This window comes from Hippopotamus amphibius, chromosome 2 (assembly GCF_030028045.1).
Source record: "Hippopotamus amphibius kiboko isolate mHipAmp2 chromosome 2, mHipAmp2.hap2, whole genome shotgun sequence".
Classification (NCBI taxonomy): Eukaryota; Metazoa; Chordata; class Mammalia; order Artiodactyla; family Hippopotamidae; genus Hippopotamus; species Hippopotamus amphibius.
The window spans coordinates 10,746,108-10,765,858 of NC_080187.1; the positions used below are offsets into that span (position 1 = coordinate 10,746,108).

Genomic DNA, 19,751 nt, shown 5'->3' on the forward strand with positions numbered 1-19,751 from the left:
CCACGTGCCACGAAGCAACCAAGCAAAGTGCACCACAACTACTGAGCCCGTGTGCTGCAACTACTGAAGCCCTCGAGCCTAGAGCCTGTGCTCCACAACAAGAGCAGCCACCGCAATAAGAAGTCTGCACACTGCGATGAAGAGTAGCCCCCACTAACTGCAACTAGAGAAAGCCTGAGTGCAGCAACAAAGACCCAAACACAGCCAAAAATAAAATAAATTTATTAAAAAAAACCAAACAAACCAAAAAACCCCAGAAACCTATTTTCTCACAGTCCTGAGGCTGGAAGTCTGAGATCGAGGTGTCTCAGGGTTGATTCCTTCTGAGGCTTCTCTCCTGGGCTTGTAGGTAACCACCTTCTCCCTGTTTTGTTACGTAGTCCTCCCTGTGTTCTTGTTTTGTTCTAATCTCTTCTTATGGGGACACCAGTGGATATTGGGTTAGGGCCCATTCTAATGACCTTGTTTTACCTAATGATGTTTAAAGGCCCTATCCTCAAATACAGTCACCTTCTGAGACACTGGGGATTAAGACTTTAACATCTGAATTTTGAGGGGACACAATTCAGCCCCAACAGACTGTCTTGAATCCTCCACCTTCCCTGCGCGCACAGCCCCTGCCAGGCCTGGCCTCTCCATTGTGCTCAGACCCTATGTTGACTCTTTCTACTCACCCTCCAGCCCATCGTCCCACTGCAGGCACCCTGATCTGATCATGTCCTTCTCCTGTTGAAAACTTACCCTGGCCCACCAACTTCCCCAGTCTCAACTCAGTCTCACAGCCCCCATGCCCAGTCCCCATCTCATCAAAATCAGGAGCTAGCAATTCGCCAAAGGCTACCCTGCACAGGGGCTGGTCTAAGCTCTTTGGGTGGTTTATCTGAGTTTATCCTCATCAACCTATGGGGTAGGTGCTATCATTATCTCTACTTAATAGATGAAGAAACTGAGGCAAAGAAAGAGTAAAAAGCTTGCTCAAGATCATACAGGCAGTAGGTGGATAAAGAAGGACTCCAATGTAGGCGGTCTGGCTATGCATCCATGCTCTTGACCACTGCACTCAATGCGCTAAGCTGTCCCAGTATCTGTGCTTTCGCTCAGCTGTTCCTTCTGTCTGGAATTCCTTTCCATGCCTCTGCCTCACAAACTTCTACGTAGTCTTCAAAACCCATCTCAAATGCCCCTTCCCTTGGATGATAGTCTCTGCTCTAACCCCTTCCTACCCACCACAGAGCACCAATCATAGTTTGAAGTGATCATGGTGAATGTGTCTATCTCCCTGGGGGCAGGCACCAGCTCTGATCCATCTCTATATTCCCCACAATCGGGATGGGCCAGGCACAGAGGCGGACACCAGTGAACAGATGAGTGAAGGAACAAACGAATGAATGAACGCTCCATCACATATACAGTATCAACCTGGGTGTATCTTTAAGAGTGGATTCCAATTCTTTATGACAAGAGCCAGATGTTTTCAATCTCCCAAGTTCCTGCTTTTGGAGAAAAAGAAAAGTAAAACACAAACACCTGTATAATTTTCTCATGGAAAGTTACTTTTTTGCCTCATTTTTATTCCTCAGCCCAGCACAGCCTTTCAGCCTTTGTAACAAACTCATACCTATCCCCTGGAGGATAGGAAGAGGTTATCAAAGAGGGTGCCCCTGCTTCCAGGTCAGGGGAAGGACGGAGGGAAAATAAAACAAGGGAAGAAATTCTTAGCAGCCCATGGGTTCCTTCCACATCCTAATAGTTGAAAATGACGTTTTCTTGTGTGTTTTTTTTTGTTTGTTTGTTTAAAAAAAAGGTTTTGTTTTTGTAAAAATGACCCAGCCCCTGGGTCCGAAAAAGATTTAAATGACTCAGAACAGGACAGAAAAATAAAATTACTCCATATCACACCTCCCAACTACTTACGCCAGTGTATTCATTTGTATAGTCATCAAGCTACACCTAGGATATGAGCACTGTGCTATGGTGGGTTATGTTTTAATAAAAAATCTCACCACTCAGAGAAAGCTCTTGATATCATCTTCCAGACCTCACATCTGCTTCTTTTTTTTTTTTTTTTTGGCACACGGGCTTAGTTGCTCCGCGGCATGTGGGATCCTCCTGGAGCTGGGATCGAACCCGTGACCTCTGCATTGGCAGGCGGATTCTTAACCACTGCGCCACCTAGGAAGCCCTCACATCTGCTTCTTGTAACATACTGATACATCTGTCTAGCCAGTAACTGTTTACTGAGTACCTGCTCTGTGCCAGGCTCTGACTGGGTCCTGGGGATAAACGGTGGAGCTGCCTCCATGGGACAGACTTTAATCAAATATAATGACACACGTAATTATTTAGTTGCAACTGTGGCCAGAGCTATAAAGAGGGTGCTAGTTCTTTGACCTAGACAGTGAGGACAGAGAGGGCTTTCTGGAGGAGGTGCCCAGTTGATGTGAAGGAAGAGGAGGTGTAAACCTGGAGAGATCGAGAAAGGCATGCCAGGCAGAGGGCAGTCTACCCATCTGGTCACTAAGTTGCTATTTTACTCAGGTAAATTCCGAGGAGTCTAAGCTAATCCCGGTCATCCTCGGCCCCCTGCCAGTAGCAGGGTATGGCCACGGCATGTGGTCTGGCTCTGACTATGAGGAGAGAAGGAAATTCAGGAGGACTTCTTTTTCTTTCTTTTTTTCTTTTCTTTTGGCTGCATTGGGTCTTTGCTGCTGCATGCAGGCTTTCTCCAGTTGCGGTGAGTGGGGGTTACTCTTCCTTGAGGTGCAGGGGCTTCTCAGTGCAGTGGCTTTTCTTGCTGCGGAGCACGGGCTCTAGGTACGTGGGCTTCAGTAGTTGTGGCGCCGGGACTTAGTTGCTCTGCGGCATGTGGGATCCTCCCGGACCGGGGATCGAACCCATGTCCCCTTTACTGGCAGGCAGATTCTTAACCACTGTGCCACCACGGAAGTCCTGAGGACTTCTTGTTATGCAAGGAAAACAAGTCCCATGTTGTTGAAGTGATTTCAAGTTGGGTTTTGAGGGGTGTCGGTCTAGTTGGAAATGAAGGGGGAAGGGTTTGTCCCGCAGTGATCATGTAAGGAGATGAGCACATTGTTTTTGCCTGGACTTTGGGCTTCCTAGTGTGGGAGTGGGGGCTGGTAGAGTTGATGGGGGCAGGGCTAGAGCTTTATCCTTTGACACCACTAAAGCCTATTAAAGGGAATAGCCTCTAACTCAAGAGGCTCTTGGAGCTTGAATTGAGAGTAATGGAAAGAGAGACAGGAGAAGCAGGTACACATCTGTGTATGCAGAAGCCATGTGTCCAACCCAGCTGTTTCCAAGTTGTCCAGGCACCCTTCAACATTCAACTAATTTCAGCTCCTCTTTCCACAAACTGAGAGAAACGCCCTTTCCAGTAGTGCTCTGGATTCCTAGGGGGTAGATTTTTCTATTGTGTCACTGGCTTGCTAATCATTGCTTTGGATTTGTCAGTTTCTCCCTGGAGTTCTGTCAAAGTCTGTTTTACTGAAGCATTATTCACATACTATAAAATTCATCCTTAGGACTTCCCTGACAATCCAGTGGTTGAGACTCTGCCCTTCCAGTGCACGGGACACAGGTTTGATCCCTGCTCTGGGAACTAAGATCCCGATGCCATGTGGCACAGCCAAAAGAAAAACAAAAACAAAAACAAAAAACAAAAAAATAAAACTCATCCTTTTAAAGTGTACAGTTCAGTGGTTTTTTAATATATTCACAAGGTTGTGAAACCGTCATTACTATCTTATTCCAGAATATTTTTTCACCCTATAAAGAAATCCCATACCCATTAGCAGTCACTCCCCTGTGCCCCTTCCCTTAGCCCCAGGCAAACACTGATCTTTCTGTCTCTATGAATTTGCCTATTCTGACATTTCTTATAAATGGAATCCTACAATATGTGGCCTTTTGTGACTGGCCTACCTCTCACGCCAAGCATCCCATCAGATAATATTCTAAACAAGTGCAAGAGCTACTGTAATCATCTTGTTACAAATGGCACTTTTCCCCCTTCCTCTGTGTACATAAAACTTTACAGAAGTAAAACCATACTATACATGTAGGTTTAAAATTTTAAAAATTTGATCCGGTATCGAAGACACGATTCTGTGTCAGTATAAATCTACATAACCCTTTTTGGTGTCTGCAGAATAAATTACATGGTTAAAAAATTACGTCTGGCTCAAGCTCAGTGCACTCGGGCCCAGGAGGAAGGCAGTCTAGTCCCCTCTAGATGGGTCTTTACCGCACCTCCAGCTTCTCGTGAGTGTAAACAATGAGATGAACAGCTTTGTGTGTACATTTCTCAAAGTCCTAGACATGGGACTGTGGGCTAAATGGTATGTGTGTTTACTTTTTTTTTTTTTTTTAATATTCTGCCAAACTGTTCTCTGGAAAGGTCAAATCAGATAGGCTGGCCACTACAATGAAGCGCTGTGGCCTCTGGACTCCAGCTGCTTGGGTTTTAATTCCTTCTCTACTGTTCGTTAGCATTACAACTTTAGCTTGTCTGTGCCTCAGTTTCCTTATCTACAGAATGGGGATCATGAGAGTACCCATCTCATCCGATTGTTCTAAGAATTAAATTAGTGTAATACATTTAAGCAGATGGTCTCAACTGGGGTGACTTTGCTTGCCCCCCAAGGGGATATTTAGCAATGTCTGGAGAGATTTTTGGTTGTCACGCCTGGGGTGGGGTGCTACTAACATCGGATGGGTAGAGGCCAGGGATGCCGCTGAACACCCTACAATGCACAGGAGGACACTGCTCCCCACCCCAACAAGGAATGATCCAGTCCCAAACGTCAACAGCGCTGAGGTTGAAAACTCTCAGTGTAAAGGGCCTGACCCAGAATAAGCTCTCATTCATGTCGGCTGTCACTATGCTTCCACCAGAGAGCGTGAGAATGTTCCTGTCTCCATATTTTGGCCAGATATTTTAAGTCCGAGTTAATTTTGACAGGCAGGACATAATATGATGGTATATTTCTAAGCCAAGGGTATAAGGAGCATTTCCTTATACTCTTATGGAGCTGACTTCCTGGGATTACCCTCTATCCCACCTGTGGGTTTCCAGAGGCCTGGCTGGCAGTTGAATCCAGCTAAGGAATCTTTGACCTTGTGAGCAAGAGCTGTAGAGTTCCTGGAATTAGCTGACTGTGTATGTTTGTCTTGGCATGTGTAGAGGCTGGGACACGTGGTGGATTTTGAAGTCAGGTCTGGATTCAGATCCCAACTTGACAGCTTCCTATCCATAAAAACAAATGACTTTCTAAACCCCAGTTTTCCACATCTATAATGTGGGATTATTGGGAGGATTAAACAGGATAATGGAGCACCATGCCTGGTTCTTCGTCAATGCTCAGCCAATAGCAGGTGCAGTTTATTCAGTGATCACCCCATCCAGGCCCTTTGCTGAGACTGCATAATTATTCAGCTTAATGGTAACCGCTGCGATAGTCATCGTTATAATCACAGTAAGGTCAAGACCCCGAGCCTATCTACCCAGGTACAAGGGGAAGCCACGGGCGGAGCCTCCAGCCACCACTCCACACGTGCCTGCTGAGCTTCGCTATGCTCCAGACCAGGTGCTGGGCTCCGGCAGGTGCCAGGGGCTCCAGTTCTCTCCCATCCACATTAAAGAAATCACAGGAACAAGAGGTTTGGAAAGAGACCGGACATCTTAGCTTGCACTGCACCTGTAAGTGGGTTAATTTCCTTTACTAAAATAAAAACAACAAGACAAGCTAAAAAAAAGTGGGAAAAATAAAATTTAGTTACACATTAATTATAAGAGAACTAAAACAAGCCGTGGAAACAAAAATCTTAAACGAAGTAGCTCTGCATTTGTAAATTATTAAATTGTTTCAAATGAGTACCAAACCACAGTGAAGTGAAAAAAAGGACTAATTCAAGTAACTTTTTTTTGGTCATCCTTGTACAGGAGCCATGCTAATCCTCTCTGTATTGTTCCAATTTTAGTATCTGTACTGTCAAAATAAGCACCCCAAGTAACTTTTGAATACAGAACTTCGATATATACCCTCAGTCTAAAGATAAAAATATTCCAAACAAACACTGAACTCTACCTAGTAGGCTTGTTTTTCATAGTGACATTCTGAAACGAGTCTCTGTGTATTGGTGGACTGAGTAAAAGGTGAAACATATTAAGGATGTTGAGAGCCAGGTTTCTCACTGCTGTAGAAGGGGCATACAGATAGGAAACAGAGAAGGCCAGGAGGAATGCTGTGGTATTGGACTGGAACTGGAGGCATCAGTATGAACTCTTGGATTTATATTTATATATGTATGTGTTTCCTAGTTCTATCCACTGAGAGGAACTTGAAGCCATGATACCCTGGGAACAGTGAGCCCAGCTGTGCCCAGCTCCTTGCTTTTAAATACCATAATACTATCCTCCACCAGGGAAACCAGAGCTCCTAGAAGAAATGGCTGGTTCCTGGGTGAGGCCAGAGGAAATATAGGATGAGTCTAGAGCATCCTTTTGTGCCAGAAAATAAGGACGTGCTCAATGAATAAGAGAGACATATCAAAAGGACATAGCAGCCACCTTGAATGAGCTCTCACGGGCCAAATCTGGAACAATTTGGTTATCAAGCAAATGACAGTAGTAATGAACCCATTGAATAAGATAAGAATTTATGCGCCCACATTTCACTGTATGGATGTATGGATGTATAGATGTATAAGCTCTTCTTTACAGTAGAGTGCTGGCTCATAATTATAGAAAATTTTGTCATAATTTTGCAATCATCAGAGAAATAATTAATATAGAAAAGAATCAAGATGCTAAAACTAGAGAGTGAAAACTTGATGAGAAATAAAATATTTATATAGTCTCAAAGTACTCCCCCACAAAGTACTTATTAGTTATAAAAAGAAAATAGTAATTGTACAGTAGATAAGACTGGTGGACACCACCTTAACCAAGAGATCAAAGTAACCATCACCAGTGACAGGACAAACTGACATCAAGTGCTGCTTAATATGATGTACTGAGAAAGACATAGTATCATTTCTGTGGTATCTCTGCCCCAAATGCATAGCCTGAATCTAATCATGAGGAAATATCTGACAACTGAAAATCCAGGGATGTTTTACAAAATAAATGATTTGTACTCTTCAAAAATGGCAATGTCATGGAAAACAAAGAAAGGCTGGGGACCTGTTCTGGAGTTAAGGAAGACAAATGTGATGTGTTATTCTGGGTTGGATCCTGAACTGGAAAAAAAACTGCTCTAAGCTTCCCCAAATTTATATAAGACCTGTAGATTAGATACAATATTATGTCAATGCTAAATTTCCTGATTCTGCCAATTGTACTCTGGTTATCTGAATGTTCACGTTCTTAGGCAATATACACTGAAGTATTTAGGGGAAAAGGGGCATCATATCTGCAACTTACCCTCAAATGTTCAGAAAAAAGCTGTACATAGGATAATAAAGCAAATGTCACAAAATGTGAATAGTTGGTGAATCCCGGGAAGAAGAGTGTTTAGGAGTTATTTGTGCTATTCTTGTATTTTTCTATGACTTTGTCATTATTTCAAAGCAAAAAGTTAAACAGAAAAAAAGAAAGGAGAAAAAACCTGTTTGAACTCTTTTCTTTAAAGAAGCTATTTTCCCTCAAGGAACTCATTCATGTGCTTGCCTCTTCAGCAAGTCTAGACTCTTCCTTAGCATTTCAGTCAGGATCCCAATCTTTTAGAAACAAGTGGAGATTTGCTTATGAGTTCCTCATTCCTCAGCCATGCGGTGCAGGTTATGCCCCTTGACCATCAACCCTTCCTGTCCAGCTCGTTGACCATGTCCATTGAACACGTTCGCATTGCACCATCTGTGAATCCCCAAGGCTCATCTCCGCACCTGGCCAGAGCAGGAGAGTAGGGTAGGAGTCTGTGAAATTGAAAGACTGAAATATCTGATTGCCTTCAGGGGAATAGTAAGAGTTGGGACTGAGAGGGAATGAGGAGGAACCCCACCGGCCTTCTGTGGGGCAAGGGCCCTCATACATGCCTGGACCCTGGACTAGAAAGCTTTGGACACAGCGGTGCCTGGAAGCCTCCACCCTGTGTCTGGCTGCCGAGGAGATTTGTCTTGCAATGGGCAATCAGGAGAGAGAGCAGTGTAAATTCCCCTCTGCAGGGGTGACTCAGGACTGATCCCATCAGTGTGGTTAGGGGTGAGCAGGTGACAGCTTTGCTAAACTGCACTTCAGGGTTCATTGGAAGTTTACCAGCTCCCTTCCCTTGGTTTGTTAAACTCACTGGTGGCAAATGCAGTGAACTCTCTGACTGCCCCTCTGATCTTGACCTGATCTTGTGAGTCTGGGCACGGGGTTTTGGGTTTGACTTTCCAAGCTGCCTTGGATCCTCACCTCTTGGTTCTTGAAGGCCCTCAGATCGATGGGGCTTGAGGTTGGGATATTTGGAAGTGAATGGCCATGGATGAGACTGGGAAGGTGAATGGAGGCCATAAAAGCCAACTCTGGGATCCTCTGAGCATTTGGAGGAGCCACGGGACAGTGACAGGGAATGGAGTGAAATGGTCAGATTTTCATTTTAGAAGATTCACTCTAGCAGCTGAAGTGGAAGATCAGAGGGTGGGAAGGGACAACAAGCAGAAAGATCAATGTAGAGGCTGTTATACAAATCCAGGCAAAAACTAGAATAAATCTTATTTAGACCTTGTTCTATGACAGAAACAGCAGCCATAGCATACATCTTGCCACCCAAACTTATTCTCACGGCAAATGTTGCTAATCCCTCACTGCCCTCCCTTGCCCTGGGCCTGGGTGGGCAGCTCCCGTAGGCAACCACTGCCAGTCGATCCAAGTAGGCTCACTGGATGAAAGAAGTTTGCCCTCTGTTAGAGAAAGCAAGAAAGCCCATCAGTTTTCTGGATATGCTCGCGCTTGCTGACGACTCACTTTGGGTCTGGCCCGACCTGAGGCCCTGGGTGTCGGACCGAGGGTGATGCCCCAAGTCAGTCTTTGAGGTCCCTCGTGGTGCGTTGTGCCAGCTCTGCTGTGCTCCCTCTGAGTTCCCACTCAGTGCTTTTGCACATCCATTAGCTCATTTCAACCTCACAACATTCCTGGGAGATCAAGGTTGTCATCCCCATTTTATAGACGAGGAAACTGAAACCAGAGACTTCAGGTAGAGGGTCCAAGGTCCACAGGTGGTAAGTGGCAGAACTGGGATTCAAACCAAGGGCTCTCTGGCTCCCAAAGCCCTGGCTCCTTCCACAAGAAGCTTGTTCCAGCTGCAGCAGCTGTTCACATCTGTCAGGGCCTCATGCAGTAAAGCCAGGACAGGTTGGAGTGGGACATCTTGGTAACAATGACTTTCCCTGTCAGTAAAATCCCTGGCTTAAAAAGACCTGGGAAACTTGACTTTGGAATCACCCTATCTAATCTGCTCTGTGCTGAGCCATGGAGAAGGCAGGCCCTGGCCCCTGGGTGGGGGTGGGGGGATCGCCGAGGGGGGTGCTGTGCAGATGGTGAGGGGCGGAGGCCTCTTGCCGTGGAAGAGAATAAAGTTTCTGTCCTTGCACAGTTGGAATGAGGGCCCCGGAGCCAAGCAGCCAGGGGAGGGGCAGGGCCAGCCAACCTTTGGCACGTGAAATGGCATCCTGAGCTCATGGCAGATAATTCTCGGTAATAATTCATCCCCCCTGGCAGGCGTGCATCCTGAAAGCCCTGTCTGTTCCTGCCTCATGGGGTCCCTGTTGGAATGCAGGGGGTCGAGGGACCGGCCCCAGATGTGGGCAGAGTTTAGACTGGACCCAGTGGGCGGGGTAGCGTCTGGGCACTGCCTGGGGGCAGAGGGAGCCTTTGTGCTCTGTGCCCTAGGAACCCCACCCCCACCCGCAGTCGCCCCGTTGGGGAGAGATGGCTGACCCTCCACGCTAAGGTCTACTCCCTCTGCTTCCTCTTCTGGGACAGCCAGGAGGAGGGTGTTTTCCTAGGTGCAGCCTGGCATCTGACACATCCACGCCATCACACACGAGGTGCTCCTTCTGAGCAGCTGGAGGGTAAAGGGCAGGGGGCTTCCAACCTGAGTGCATGGCACCATCTCCTGCGCAGCTTTTTTTTTTTTTTCTGCGCAGCTTTTAAAACAGGCCAAATCTCAGTCCTCGCCCCCAGAGACCATGGTCTGTTGGTCTGGGGTGGCACCTGGGCATCGGCAGTGATTCTGATGGGAGCTGGGTTTGAGACCCGCCAATATGGTGTTTTGAGAGGGTGGTGCCACAGCTCAGCTCTGATAGCTGTGCGAACTTGAAGATATGACGGAGCAGCTGGTGCCCCAGTTTCCCCAATTGTGAAACGTAGACAGCAACAGTACCTATTTTGTGGGGTCACAGGGAGGTTCCAATGAGATGATGCTGTGAAGACTCAGCACTGCACCTGGCACGGAGCACACACTTGGATGCTGTAGTTCCTATAGATAGTTACTGTTATTTCTTCCTTTCCCACCCAGCCAAGGGGAAATTTTCGGGCTTGAATCCCAAGGAGAAAACCTAGAGGGCAGAGAGAGGTCGCCTTGGAGGACCACATCAAGAGGGGACCAGAGGAGGCTCTTCGCTCCCACAGCGAGGCAGGTTGGGAGGTGTTAGCACTTCTGTGGCTGCAAGAGCAGCCCACAGTCCTTGGCAAGACACAGCACACCTCTTCGGGCTCTTGGCTCTCAACGCTCCAAAGAACACCGTGTGGGTGTGGCTACATCTGGCTTCCCTGCCTCCCAGCAGATTCTCAAGGGGAGGGGTGAGCCTTGCTCAGTTGGTGCCCCCGAGGCTGGCACGCAGGCATCAGTCACATTGGACAGCCCACAGTGCGTGACACAGAGCTGCCAGGAGAGCTGGCAGATCCTCTGAGCAGGGAATTAACTGGTCACAATAACAGTAGCTACTGCTTCCTGAACGAGATGCCCTCCCTGTACTGGGCATCACGCTCAGTGTTTACAAGACGCACAAGTCTTGTCACTGCTCTTTCTGGCAGGTGATGCTGTCAACCAGGCTGGTAAGGGTCAGAGATAAGTTAGTCTGGCCCCTAAGCCCACTGAACTCTACAGTCTCTGGCCTCTGTTGGCCACTGAGCTGCCTTGAACACTGAATTGGGATTCAGAGCTGCGTGCCTGGCACATGAAAGTGTTTTTGCCACAGACAACAGAAAAGCCACAGCTTTTTTTGCTGCCCAAGTCCCTGGCTGCAGCCCAGGATGGAGTATTTAGGTGGAGTATTTTTCCCTGAAGAAAGGTTTTCTCATTTTCATAGAATTTCAGGATGGAGAGAGTCATTGGAAATATCCCATCTGCTCTCCAACCTTAATGATCTGAGATTGCATTCTAGAGATTTCTGCCTGGAATCTGACTTAAGAATGGCCTCAACAAATACGCTGCACAAATAAAATGAAATAAGTGTGGCCATGACCACGACCCCGGAGCCAAGGGTGGCTCGCTCGGCAGACTGTTTATGGACTTGCCCATGGTTCCGAGACAGATCACTCGATTATTTGCAGACAGTTGTTGGGGGTCTCCCGGGTGCTGATGAACAAGTAGGGGAGCAAGCTCTGCTTCCATGGAGCTCAGACTCCAGTGACAGGAGACAGGCTCTAAGCAGGAAAACGAATAAATAAATACCTGCTAGTGAAGAGACGAGAGGGCTGGTGATGGGGACAACTACAGACTCAGCACTGAGGGACAGCTTCCCTGGAGAAGCTGAGACCTGAATGACCAGAGGGAGGCAGCCATGCACAGGTGTAGGTACCAGTGTACCAGGCAGAGGGATGCAAAGCTGATGCAAAGGTTGAGGAGGATGGGGCAGGGAACAGATGGGACTGGTGCTGGTGAGGGGCCAGAGAAGGGAGGCCGTGGTCCAGATTACCCAAAACCCAGCCATGTTTGGCTTGCTTGGCAGTAGGGGTCAGCCCCAGTAGGGTCTGAGTGGTGAGAGGGACATGTCCCCATCAGCCTCTGCCATTGCAGGAGCGGCATTCCGTTTCTGGCTGGTCTGTCCTGTGGGGATTGGGACCCACGTCCCTGCCCAGGGCCACAGGGACAGTGCCCAGCTACCAGGCAAGGCAGGGGCTCTGCCGAGGCTGGCCTATAGCTGGGAGAGGCCAGGGAGGGAAGGCCTGGCTGAATGAGTTTGTGTGTGTGTGTTTGTAAAGTTGGTCTAAATCCAAGTCACCCACCAGTGGTTTGAGAGCTCCTTGGAGGTACCTAAGCCACCATGTGAAGGGCCATTCAGTCACATGGGAGAAGCTAGTCACCTGCATTCCCACCCCTCTGATTATATCAAGGACAATGTCCACTTGCTGCTGGTTTACCCTTTATGTCCCCTGAACATTTGCTAACCTTCCTTTTTACACAGAGACCTTGGGCCGGCCTCACAGGCACGCTGTCCAGCGGGAGGCAACAGTGCTGCTTGTTCTCAGTGTCGCATTCCAGTCACCTTGTATTTGTGGTCACTGGCTTTCTTTTTACTATAGTAATATTCCTCCTTAAAAAATTTTTTTTTAAGTTTTTTTGTTTTCGTTTTTGCTAACAGCTTATAAAATTTCCCTTTGAAATAAAATTATTTTAGTAAAGGGACTTTCCTGGTGGCACAGTGGTTAAGAATCTGCCTGCCAATGCAGGGGACATGGGTTCGATCCCTGGGCAGGGAAGATCCCACGTGCCACGGGGCAACTAAGCCCGTGCACCACAACTACTGAGCCTGCACTCTAGAGCCTGTGAGCCACAACCACTGAGCCCAAGTGCCACAACTACTGAAATTCTGCCTAGAGCCCATGCTCTGCAACAAAGCGTAGCCCCCACTCACCGCAACTAGAGAAAGCCTGTGCACAGCAACGAAGGCCTAATGCAGCCACAGCCAAAAAAAAAAAATTATTTTAGTAAAAAGAATGAAATGATCGAAAAAAGAAATAGTAAACCATATTAAAGAGGGTAAAGGGAAGTGACAAAAATCACAAAGAAGGGCTGTACATGAACGACTGAAGTGTGAGAAACATGGGACTAAGTGATGCTCAAGGCCCCCCACCCTAATTCCATGATACTGTCTTTTTCCCAGGAAAGCATTTTTTTTTTTTTTGGCTGCATCATGCAGCATGCAGGATCTTAATTCCCCGACCAGGGATCGAACCCAAGCCCCTGCAGTGGTTAAGACTCCAGGACCGCTGGGGAGGTCCCTCTTTTTGCTCTTACCTCCCATCTCAGCCCCATATCCTCTGAATCAGGATTCTCTCTCTGTGGCTGAAGGTGGGGCTGCAAGGTAGTCTCTGCACACCTTTGGGAATGGCTTACTTCTCCTCTTCACTGGGAGGTGCTTGGTTTTCAGCCTGAGTTGGATTCTTCTGCCCTAGTTCATTATCCAGACCAGTTTCCAGGAACAAGGCCAATTCTCATAACAAACTAAGTATTGTGGTTTTTTTATTTTTTTAATTTTAATTAAAAAAAATTTTTTTAATGTTTTGACTGCCTTTGGGTCTTTGTTGCTGTGTGTGGGCTTTTTTTATCCTTCTCTAGTTGTGCTGAGCCTTTTTTTTCCCCTTCTCTAGTTGTGGTGAGCAGGGGCTACTCTTCATTGCAGTGTTTGGCCTTCTCGTTGCTGTGGCTTCTCTTGTTGCAGAGCACGGGTTCTAGGCACGCAGGCTTCAGTAGTTGCAGCATGTGGGCTCAGTAGTTATGGCACACGGGCTTAGTTGCTTTGTGGCATGTGGGATCTTCCCAGCCCAGGGATTGAACCTATGTCCCCTGCATTGGCAGGCAGATTCTTAACCACTGCGCCACCAGGAAGTCCCCTAAATATTGCTTTAAAATTATTAAATGTCTATGTTATGATAAGGATGCAGACTATAGCATTCAGTCAAGACTTTAAGTCAATATCAACATTTTTGATCATGTGTTTATTTTGGTATATTCCACCTTGTTCCAAAAACAGGTACTGTGGCAATTTACAAAAATAGATAAAATACAATAAAAATAAAGAGATCAGTGTAAAGGTAAAAGCAGAAGCTAGAATGAAGTCAGAGTCCAATAGGAGATTCAGTACAATCATTAAAAATAATCTCAAATTCGACTTTGAGCTTCCCAGTAGCTAAAGCAAAGAAAAAAACCTGACTGGTTACAAAATTCCTAACAACAGTTAGTTTTGGGCTTTGGTATAAAAACAGACCTGGTTCAACTCTTGACTCTACTACTTGTCAGTTTCATGACCCTGAGCCGTTTGCTTAACCTTTCTGAACTTGAGGTTCATCCACTGTAATCAGGAAAAGTAATGCCAACCTTGGGGTTCCTGGGTGGATTAGTGATTCTGTATATAAAGATGCCTTCTAGCTCCAGGAGGGTACTGCTTTGGCCCTCAGCTGCCCTTTGTCCTCACTAAGCTGCAGGTCTTCAGCCATAAAAGAGATTGACATCTGTCCCCTCTGTCAGTCCCCACCCTGCCCGAATGTGCAGCATGTTAGAAGCATAGCTGGATTCTAATCTAGGACTCCCTAACTCCTATCCAGGGCTCCCTGACAACCATCCAGTCTTCTGTCCTCCTGTCACCAGGGTGGTTTCCAATGCTGTCACGGAGGAAAAGATGCTTTAGAACATATGGGCTTTCAGGAGCCCTCAAGTCATTCCCAGGAAAACCCCCCCAGCCTCACCTTTAGGGCTGCCTCCCAAGGCAGAGGCCCCCTTTTTTTCTCCCCAGACAGAGAAAATTAGATATTAAGGCCTAGAAATCTCTCAGGAGGACTCAAAGATGGCAGCCAAAACGCCTTCACGTATCATTTTGTTCAGAAACACCAGGGACAGCTTCCTTTGCCTTCACAGCTGAGATCAGTAGGAAGAGCTGGCTCTCTCCTTCCTTGTTTGAAGTACCTCTTACCAAATGTAATAAATCCCACCATGAAAACTCTTCCCTGCCTCCCATCACGGATAGGACAATATCCAGTTGTCTTAGAATTTCCTTTTCTCTGTTAATTTATACTCAACTTTGTTCCAAATGTGATTGAAGGCAGTGGTTCATTGGTTTGGCATCCAAGGCTCTTTATAAGCTCACCCCAACCTCCTTCTTGGGTCTCCTATGTAGATGCAGTTTGGGGCTTGGCTACACTGGTTAAAAGCAATGATCACCATTTCTGGAGCTGCTGCTAGAGTGACACACAGTTGGCAAAGAACATATACTGACCAGCCCTGAAAACCTGACTCTGCTACAGACTAAGCTGCTGTGCTTTGCTTGGGTAAGTCCCTTCACCTCAGACTCCTCGTCTGTAAAAAGGGCACACTTAGAGTATATACCTTCGACTGTTGTGAAGATGCAAGAATAGGTACATGGCTTGATTAGCCCACCTTTGATGCTTAGGTTATATTACCTGATTTGGAAATCTGGCTTTCCACTTAACTCTGCCTCCACTTCACTTCTCTGGGCTCCGGTCTGACCATCTGTAAAATGAGGAACATAATTGTACCTACCACGTAACCCATATACAAGGGCCTGAAAACAGAAGGGGCTTAGTGAATGTTCAGAGGCTGCAGCCAGCATCCTCTCCCTGGGGAAACAGTTGTGCTTGTCCTTTTTCAAAATCGGTTCATTCTAACTTTCCCTTTTCTAAGACTAATGGGGAGAGAGGAGCCTGGACACGTCTCACAGGGTTGGACTGTGATATCACAAAAGACAGAGTCTTCTAAAACCCACACCCAGAGCCAAGGGAAACGCTGGGACGTGCAGCCCCCTGAAGAGTCTGTAAGCGGAGCCCTCAGAGTTTGGTTGGGTGGGGGAGGCTGGATGTGTCCACCACTCTGAGTCAGGCCTTGCTTGGCTGGGCGTCATCTTTCCCCTTTACTTCAGGGGCATGTTACAGCTTAAACAAAACAACATCACCTGGCAATGACCGAAAAAAATGTATTGTGCACAAAACGCATTTCCTTATACTCTTGGGTATGCAGCTGAATTTCCCAACGGGGCAGCTGGATGTTCATATATACAGATACCTGGGAGCTGGCATGGGGACAGAACGAAAGAATCAGGGTCCGGGGTTGTGTAGAGATCAGCAGTAAATACCCCTCAAAGGTGTTGGGATGGCTTGGGTCCTGGATGGTCTATTGCCTAGCTGCCTCGAAGCCTGGAGAATAAAGGACATAGACAAAGCCCTCTGGAAGGAGATTGGTTGTGTCCTGTTCCCAGTGTGGCCCTGAGCCATTCTCTAAACCTTTCTGGGCCTGTTTCTCCTTCATTGATACAGGGAGTCAGACTGAAGAACTTCTGGATCTAAAAATACTATTCAAAGCATATGAGGGGCAGGCCTGAAGGTCTTATCCTCTGGACTGCCTGGGTCTGAGGCTCAGGGGAGCCCACCTGTGCATCCTCAGCCCCAAGTCTTGGGCTTAGGGCAGCCCTGGCACCAATATCTTGGAAGCCAGGAAAAGGCTGATCCACAGACCCCTTTCTCCTTCCCTCCTAGCTTCCACCCTCTGGCTCCTCCCTGCAACCAGAAGGTCCGAAGCCTCTTCTGGACCTGGTTGTCCAGATCTCAGCCTCCCCTGGTCCCCCAGGCTGCTGGGCCAGCCCACCAAATGACCAGGTTAGGAATGACGAGGAAGAGGAAACCTGTTCCATCCTGGTACCACCCAGCCTCAGGCCGAGGGTCTTACTCATGGCAGACCTGGAGGTATCCCTGAGTGTGTACAGGTTTTGGGTTCAAAGGCCCAGAGAGAAAGGACAAGGTGGAGCCCAGGCCCAAAGGCTCTGGGAGGGACTGGGGAAAGGTCCCACAGCCTGGGTATGTGGCTGAAACCAGTACTTCTGGGTGGAGAGGGAGCCTCGGGGCCTGGCCCCGTTCCCCACCCTGGTAGAGTTGCTGCTGGCAGGCAGCTGCCTGCAGCCTTCTCAGCTGCTACTGCAGAAACAAATGACGGCACTGATGAAGAATAAGAGAAAATAAAAATGAGTACAGAGGGAGGGGGCTTTTGGAACAGGGGTTGGTATTTTTTTCTTGGGGTGTGGTTTCTGCTCAGTGGCTGGGTGACTATGGAGGTTTGGAATGTGGTCGGGCAGCGGGTGGGGTGGGGATGGGGAGCTGGCCAAAGGCAAGGAGCCAGAACATTAGCTAAAGGGCCCAAAGCCCCAGGGCCACCAACAGCTCAGTCTGAAGAGGGGCCTGGGGTGGCACGCAGAGCTGGGCCTCCACCCAGCACTAGTGTGTTGGTCCCAGAGGCCTCTGGTTTTGAGTAGCCCCGGGGAAGGGAGACAGACTTGAGAGAACAAGAGAAATGAGGGGAGAGGGCAGAGGGTTGGAGGTAAGGGAGAGCACGATCAGGTCTCATCTGTAAAATGGGCCTGCCTGAGCCAAACTGAGCCCTCAGTCTCCTCACCTGTTAAATGGGCTTAACTGTCTCTGCCTCCAAGGGTGTCAGGAGGATTAAGTGGGTTAGTGCACCGTGAAGCTCTCGGCAGTGTTCTGCAAGTGGAAGCGATTATTACTCCACTGGGTGCTAAGGAAGCTTGATTCTGGCTATACCACCTGCCTAGCACCTAGCCCCTGGCCTGGCCCCCAATAAATATTTGATGAGGGAGTCTGTTGCAGGAGTCGCTATGGGGAACCCCCATGCCCACGGCCACTCCTCTCCTGTGAGTCCAGGTCCCCACTCAGACCACGAAGTGGAGGGTGTAGGTGAGCTGGTGGCCGTTGTCCCAGGCATAAAGCATACGCTCCTTGGGGTTGTAGTCGATCTGGGTGGTGTAGGCGTGCTCGTTGAGGAAGGGCAGCTGCGGGCGGGCGTCGGTGCCCGTGTGCGTGTCGAAGGCATAGGCCACGTGGCCCTCCCGCTGGTTGTAGGTGTCCACGGCGTACAGGATGCCGCACACCAGGAAGCAGTTCCCGTAGGAGTTCCGCCTCAACCGGGTCTTCCATGTGGTCTCGCGCTGTACAGACAGGTCGCCAGGGTCCAGGCGGCTCAGCACGATCACCTCGGACTGGGCCTCGTCATGGTCATCCACGGCAGGGTAGATGACCCACAGGCCGCTCTCATCCACCGCGAAGTCGATGTCCGAGTGGCCACGCCACTTCCAGGGCGTGGTGTCCTCATACACCACGTCAGGCAGCAGCGCCCAGGAGGCCACGAAGCGCTGCCGCAGGTCGTACTTGATGATGTTCTTGGTGAAAGCGCGGTTGTAGTAGAAGGCGCCCTGGTACACCACATGGCCCGTGCCGATCCAGTTGTAGGGCAGCTTGTACATGTTACTCCAGCGGCCTGCGTGCGGAGGGAGACGGTCACACCAGAGCCTCCCCGAAAACCCCCAGCCCATCCCAGGGGCCTGGAAGGCCAGGGACCAGGGCTCTTGGGTGGCCCAGCAAGGAAACTGAGTGAGCTATGGGCTTGGAGCTGGGCCAGTTATCTTACCCCATCAAGACAGGCCCATGAAGGAAGTACTATTATCATCCCCTTTGCCGGGGAGGAAACAGGCTCAGAGGGTTCAAGGTCACCAGCTGTGGAACAGCATAGCCAGGCTTTAGACATAAGCTGATACTGGCCCCTGTGCTTTGTGTCATGGAACAGCCCATTCTGTTCTCTCTGCCTAGACTGCCATTTCCCATCCTATCTGCATGGGCAATGCCTCAGCATCCCCTCCTCTGGGAAGTCTTCCCTGATCTCCAGGCTGAGTTCCCACAGGCCCTGAGGCCTCCCTCTAGCACTATATTGAAATTGTTTCCTGAAGCCTTTGCCACGCACATCAGATTGTCCACTTCTGGAGGGCAGGTCGTGTCTAAATGACCCTTTTCCCCCAACATGTTCCAGATCCGATAACCAAATTTCTGCCCTTCCCTGCCCAGGCCTGAAGTGCCTGTAAGGCCTGGGGCTCTGCTCACCTTGTAAACAGGGTGATAAGCCCCACCTCGTGGAGTTATGGAGATACCATGAGCTGATACACACTGGGGATTAGCACATAATAAGCACTCAACAAGTGGAAACTCTAAGTATTGTTACACTTGACAGTAAATTACACTCATGAGAGCAAGACTGCATCTATCTTGTTTGCTGTTGCATTCCAGCTTCTGGCCCAGGGCCAGCACATAGGCAGTGCCCCCAGATTCCCCTTCTTGGGGTGGCTGACCTTTGCAGCTAGGCCAGGCAGGGGAAGTCCAGACCACAGGAAACCACAAGGCAAAGAAGGGCCAAGTCTCCATGGGGGACCCTCCCTAGGCTACCTACATCTGCCCCCTTCCCATCTCAGGGGTCCCCGACCTTGCTTGAAGTTGTCCAGGTTACGGAATTCCACCAGGCTGTTTCCATAGTAGTAGTTGGTGACATAGATCCTGTCATCCCTGGCAGCGGGGTCCTTCATCCAGGCTCCCTCATGGCGCCCGTAGCTGTGGTGTCTCACGGGGGGGTCCACAGCCCGGAGGGTGCCTTCACAGCTCGCCTCTCTGCCTGTGGGGAGTAAGCGGTTCAGCACTTGGTACACAGACCCACAGACCGTGAGCCAGAGCAACAGTCCTGGGAACGTTATCTGGGTCTCACTTAAGTCTCTCCTGAGGTTTTGTTTGCAGCCTTACTGTTTTTTTGCTTTTGTTTTTTGTTTTTTTTTCTTTCTGCGTGATCAAAGCAATGCCTGATCATTGTAGAAAACACAGAATACTCAGAAAAGGAGGATGGAGAAAATAAAAATCGTTCAACAGTCTATTATTCAAAGAAAATTTTAAACATGTATTTCCTTCCTTT

The 19,751-nt window shown here is 48.5% G+C and overlaps 1 protein-coding gene and 1 non-coding gene across 6 annotated transcripts in view; both read right to left on the reverse strand.

Annotated features, from left to right (window-relative positions):
- Nucleotides 1–5,915: 5,915 nt before the first annotated feature.
- LOC130847300 (U6 spliceosomal RNA) lies at nt 5,916–6,024 on the reverse strand. The gene has a single exon (XR_009052074.1). It is a non-coding gene; the product is annotated as a U6 spliceosomal RNA (small nuclear RNA).
- A 4,519-nt stretch (nt 6,025–10,543) lies between these two features.
- Nucleotides 10,544–19,751, reverse strand: part of OLFML2A (olfactomedin like 2A) — a 36,953-nt gene continuing 27,745 nt past the window's right edge. For 3 of the 5 annotated variants that reach the window (XM_057723620.1, XM_057723619.1, XM_057723621.1), the window contains 2 exons: nt 19,275–19,460; nt 13,938–18,281 (listed from right to left, as the gene is read on the reverse strand). In XM_057723620.1, coding sequence (XP_057579603.1) covers nt 17,677–18,281; nt 19,275–19,460 — 791 coding nt within the window. In that variant the 3' untranslated portion in view covers nt 13,938–17,676. Of the gene's footprint in view, nt 10,561–13,937; nt 18,282–19,274; nt 19,461–19,751 lie in introns of those variants that run through there. The other 2 variants (XR_009051470.1, XR_009051471.1) reach the window with 2 other exon arrangements.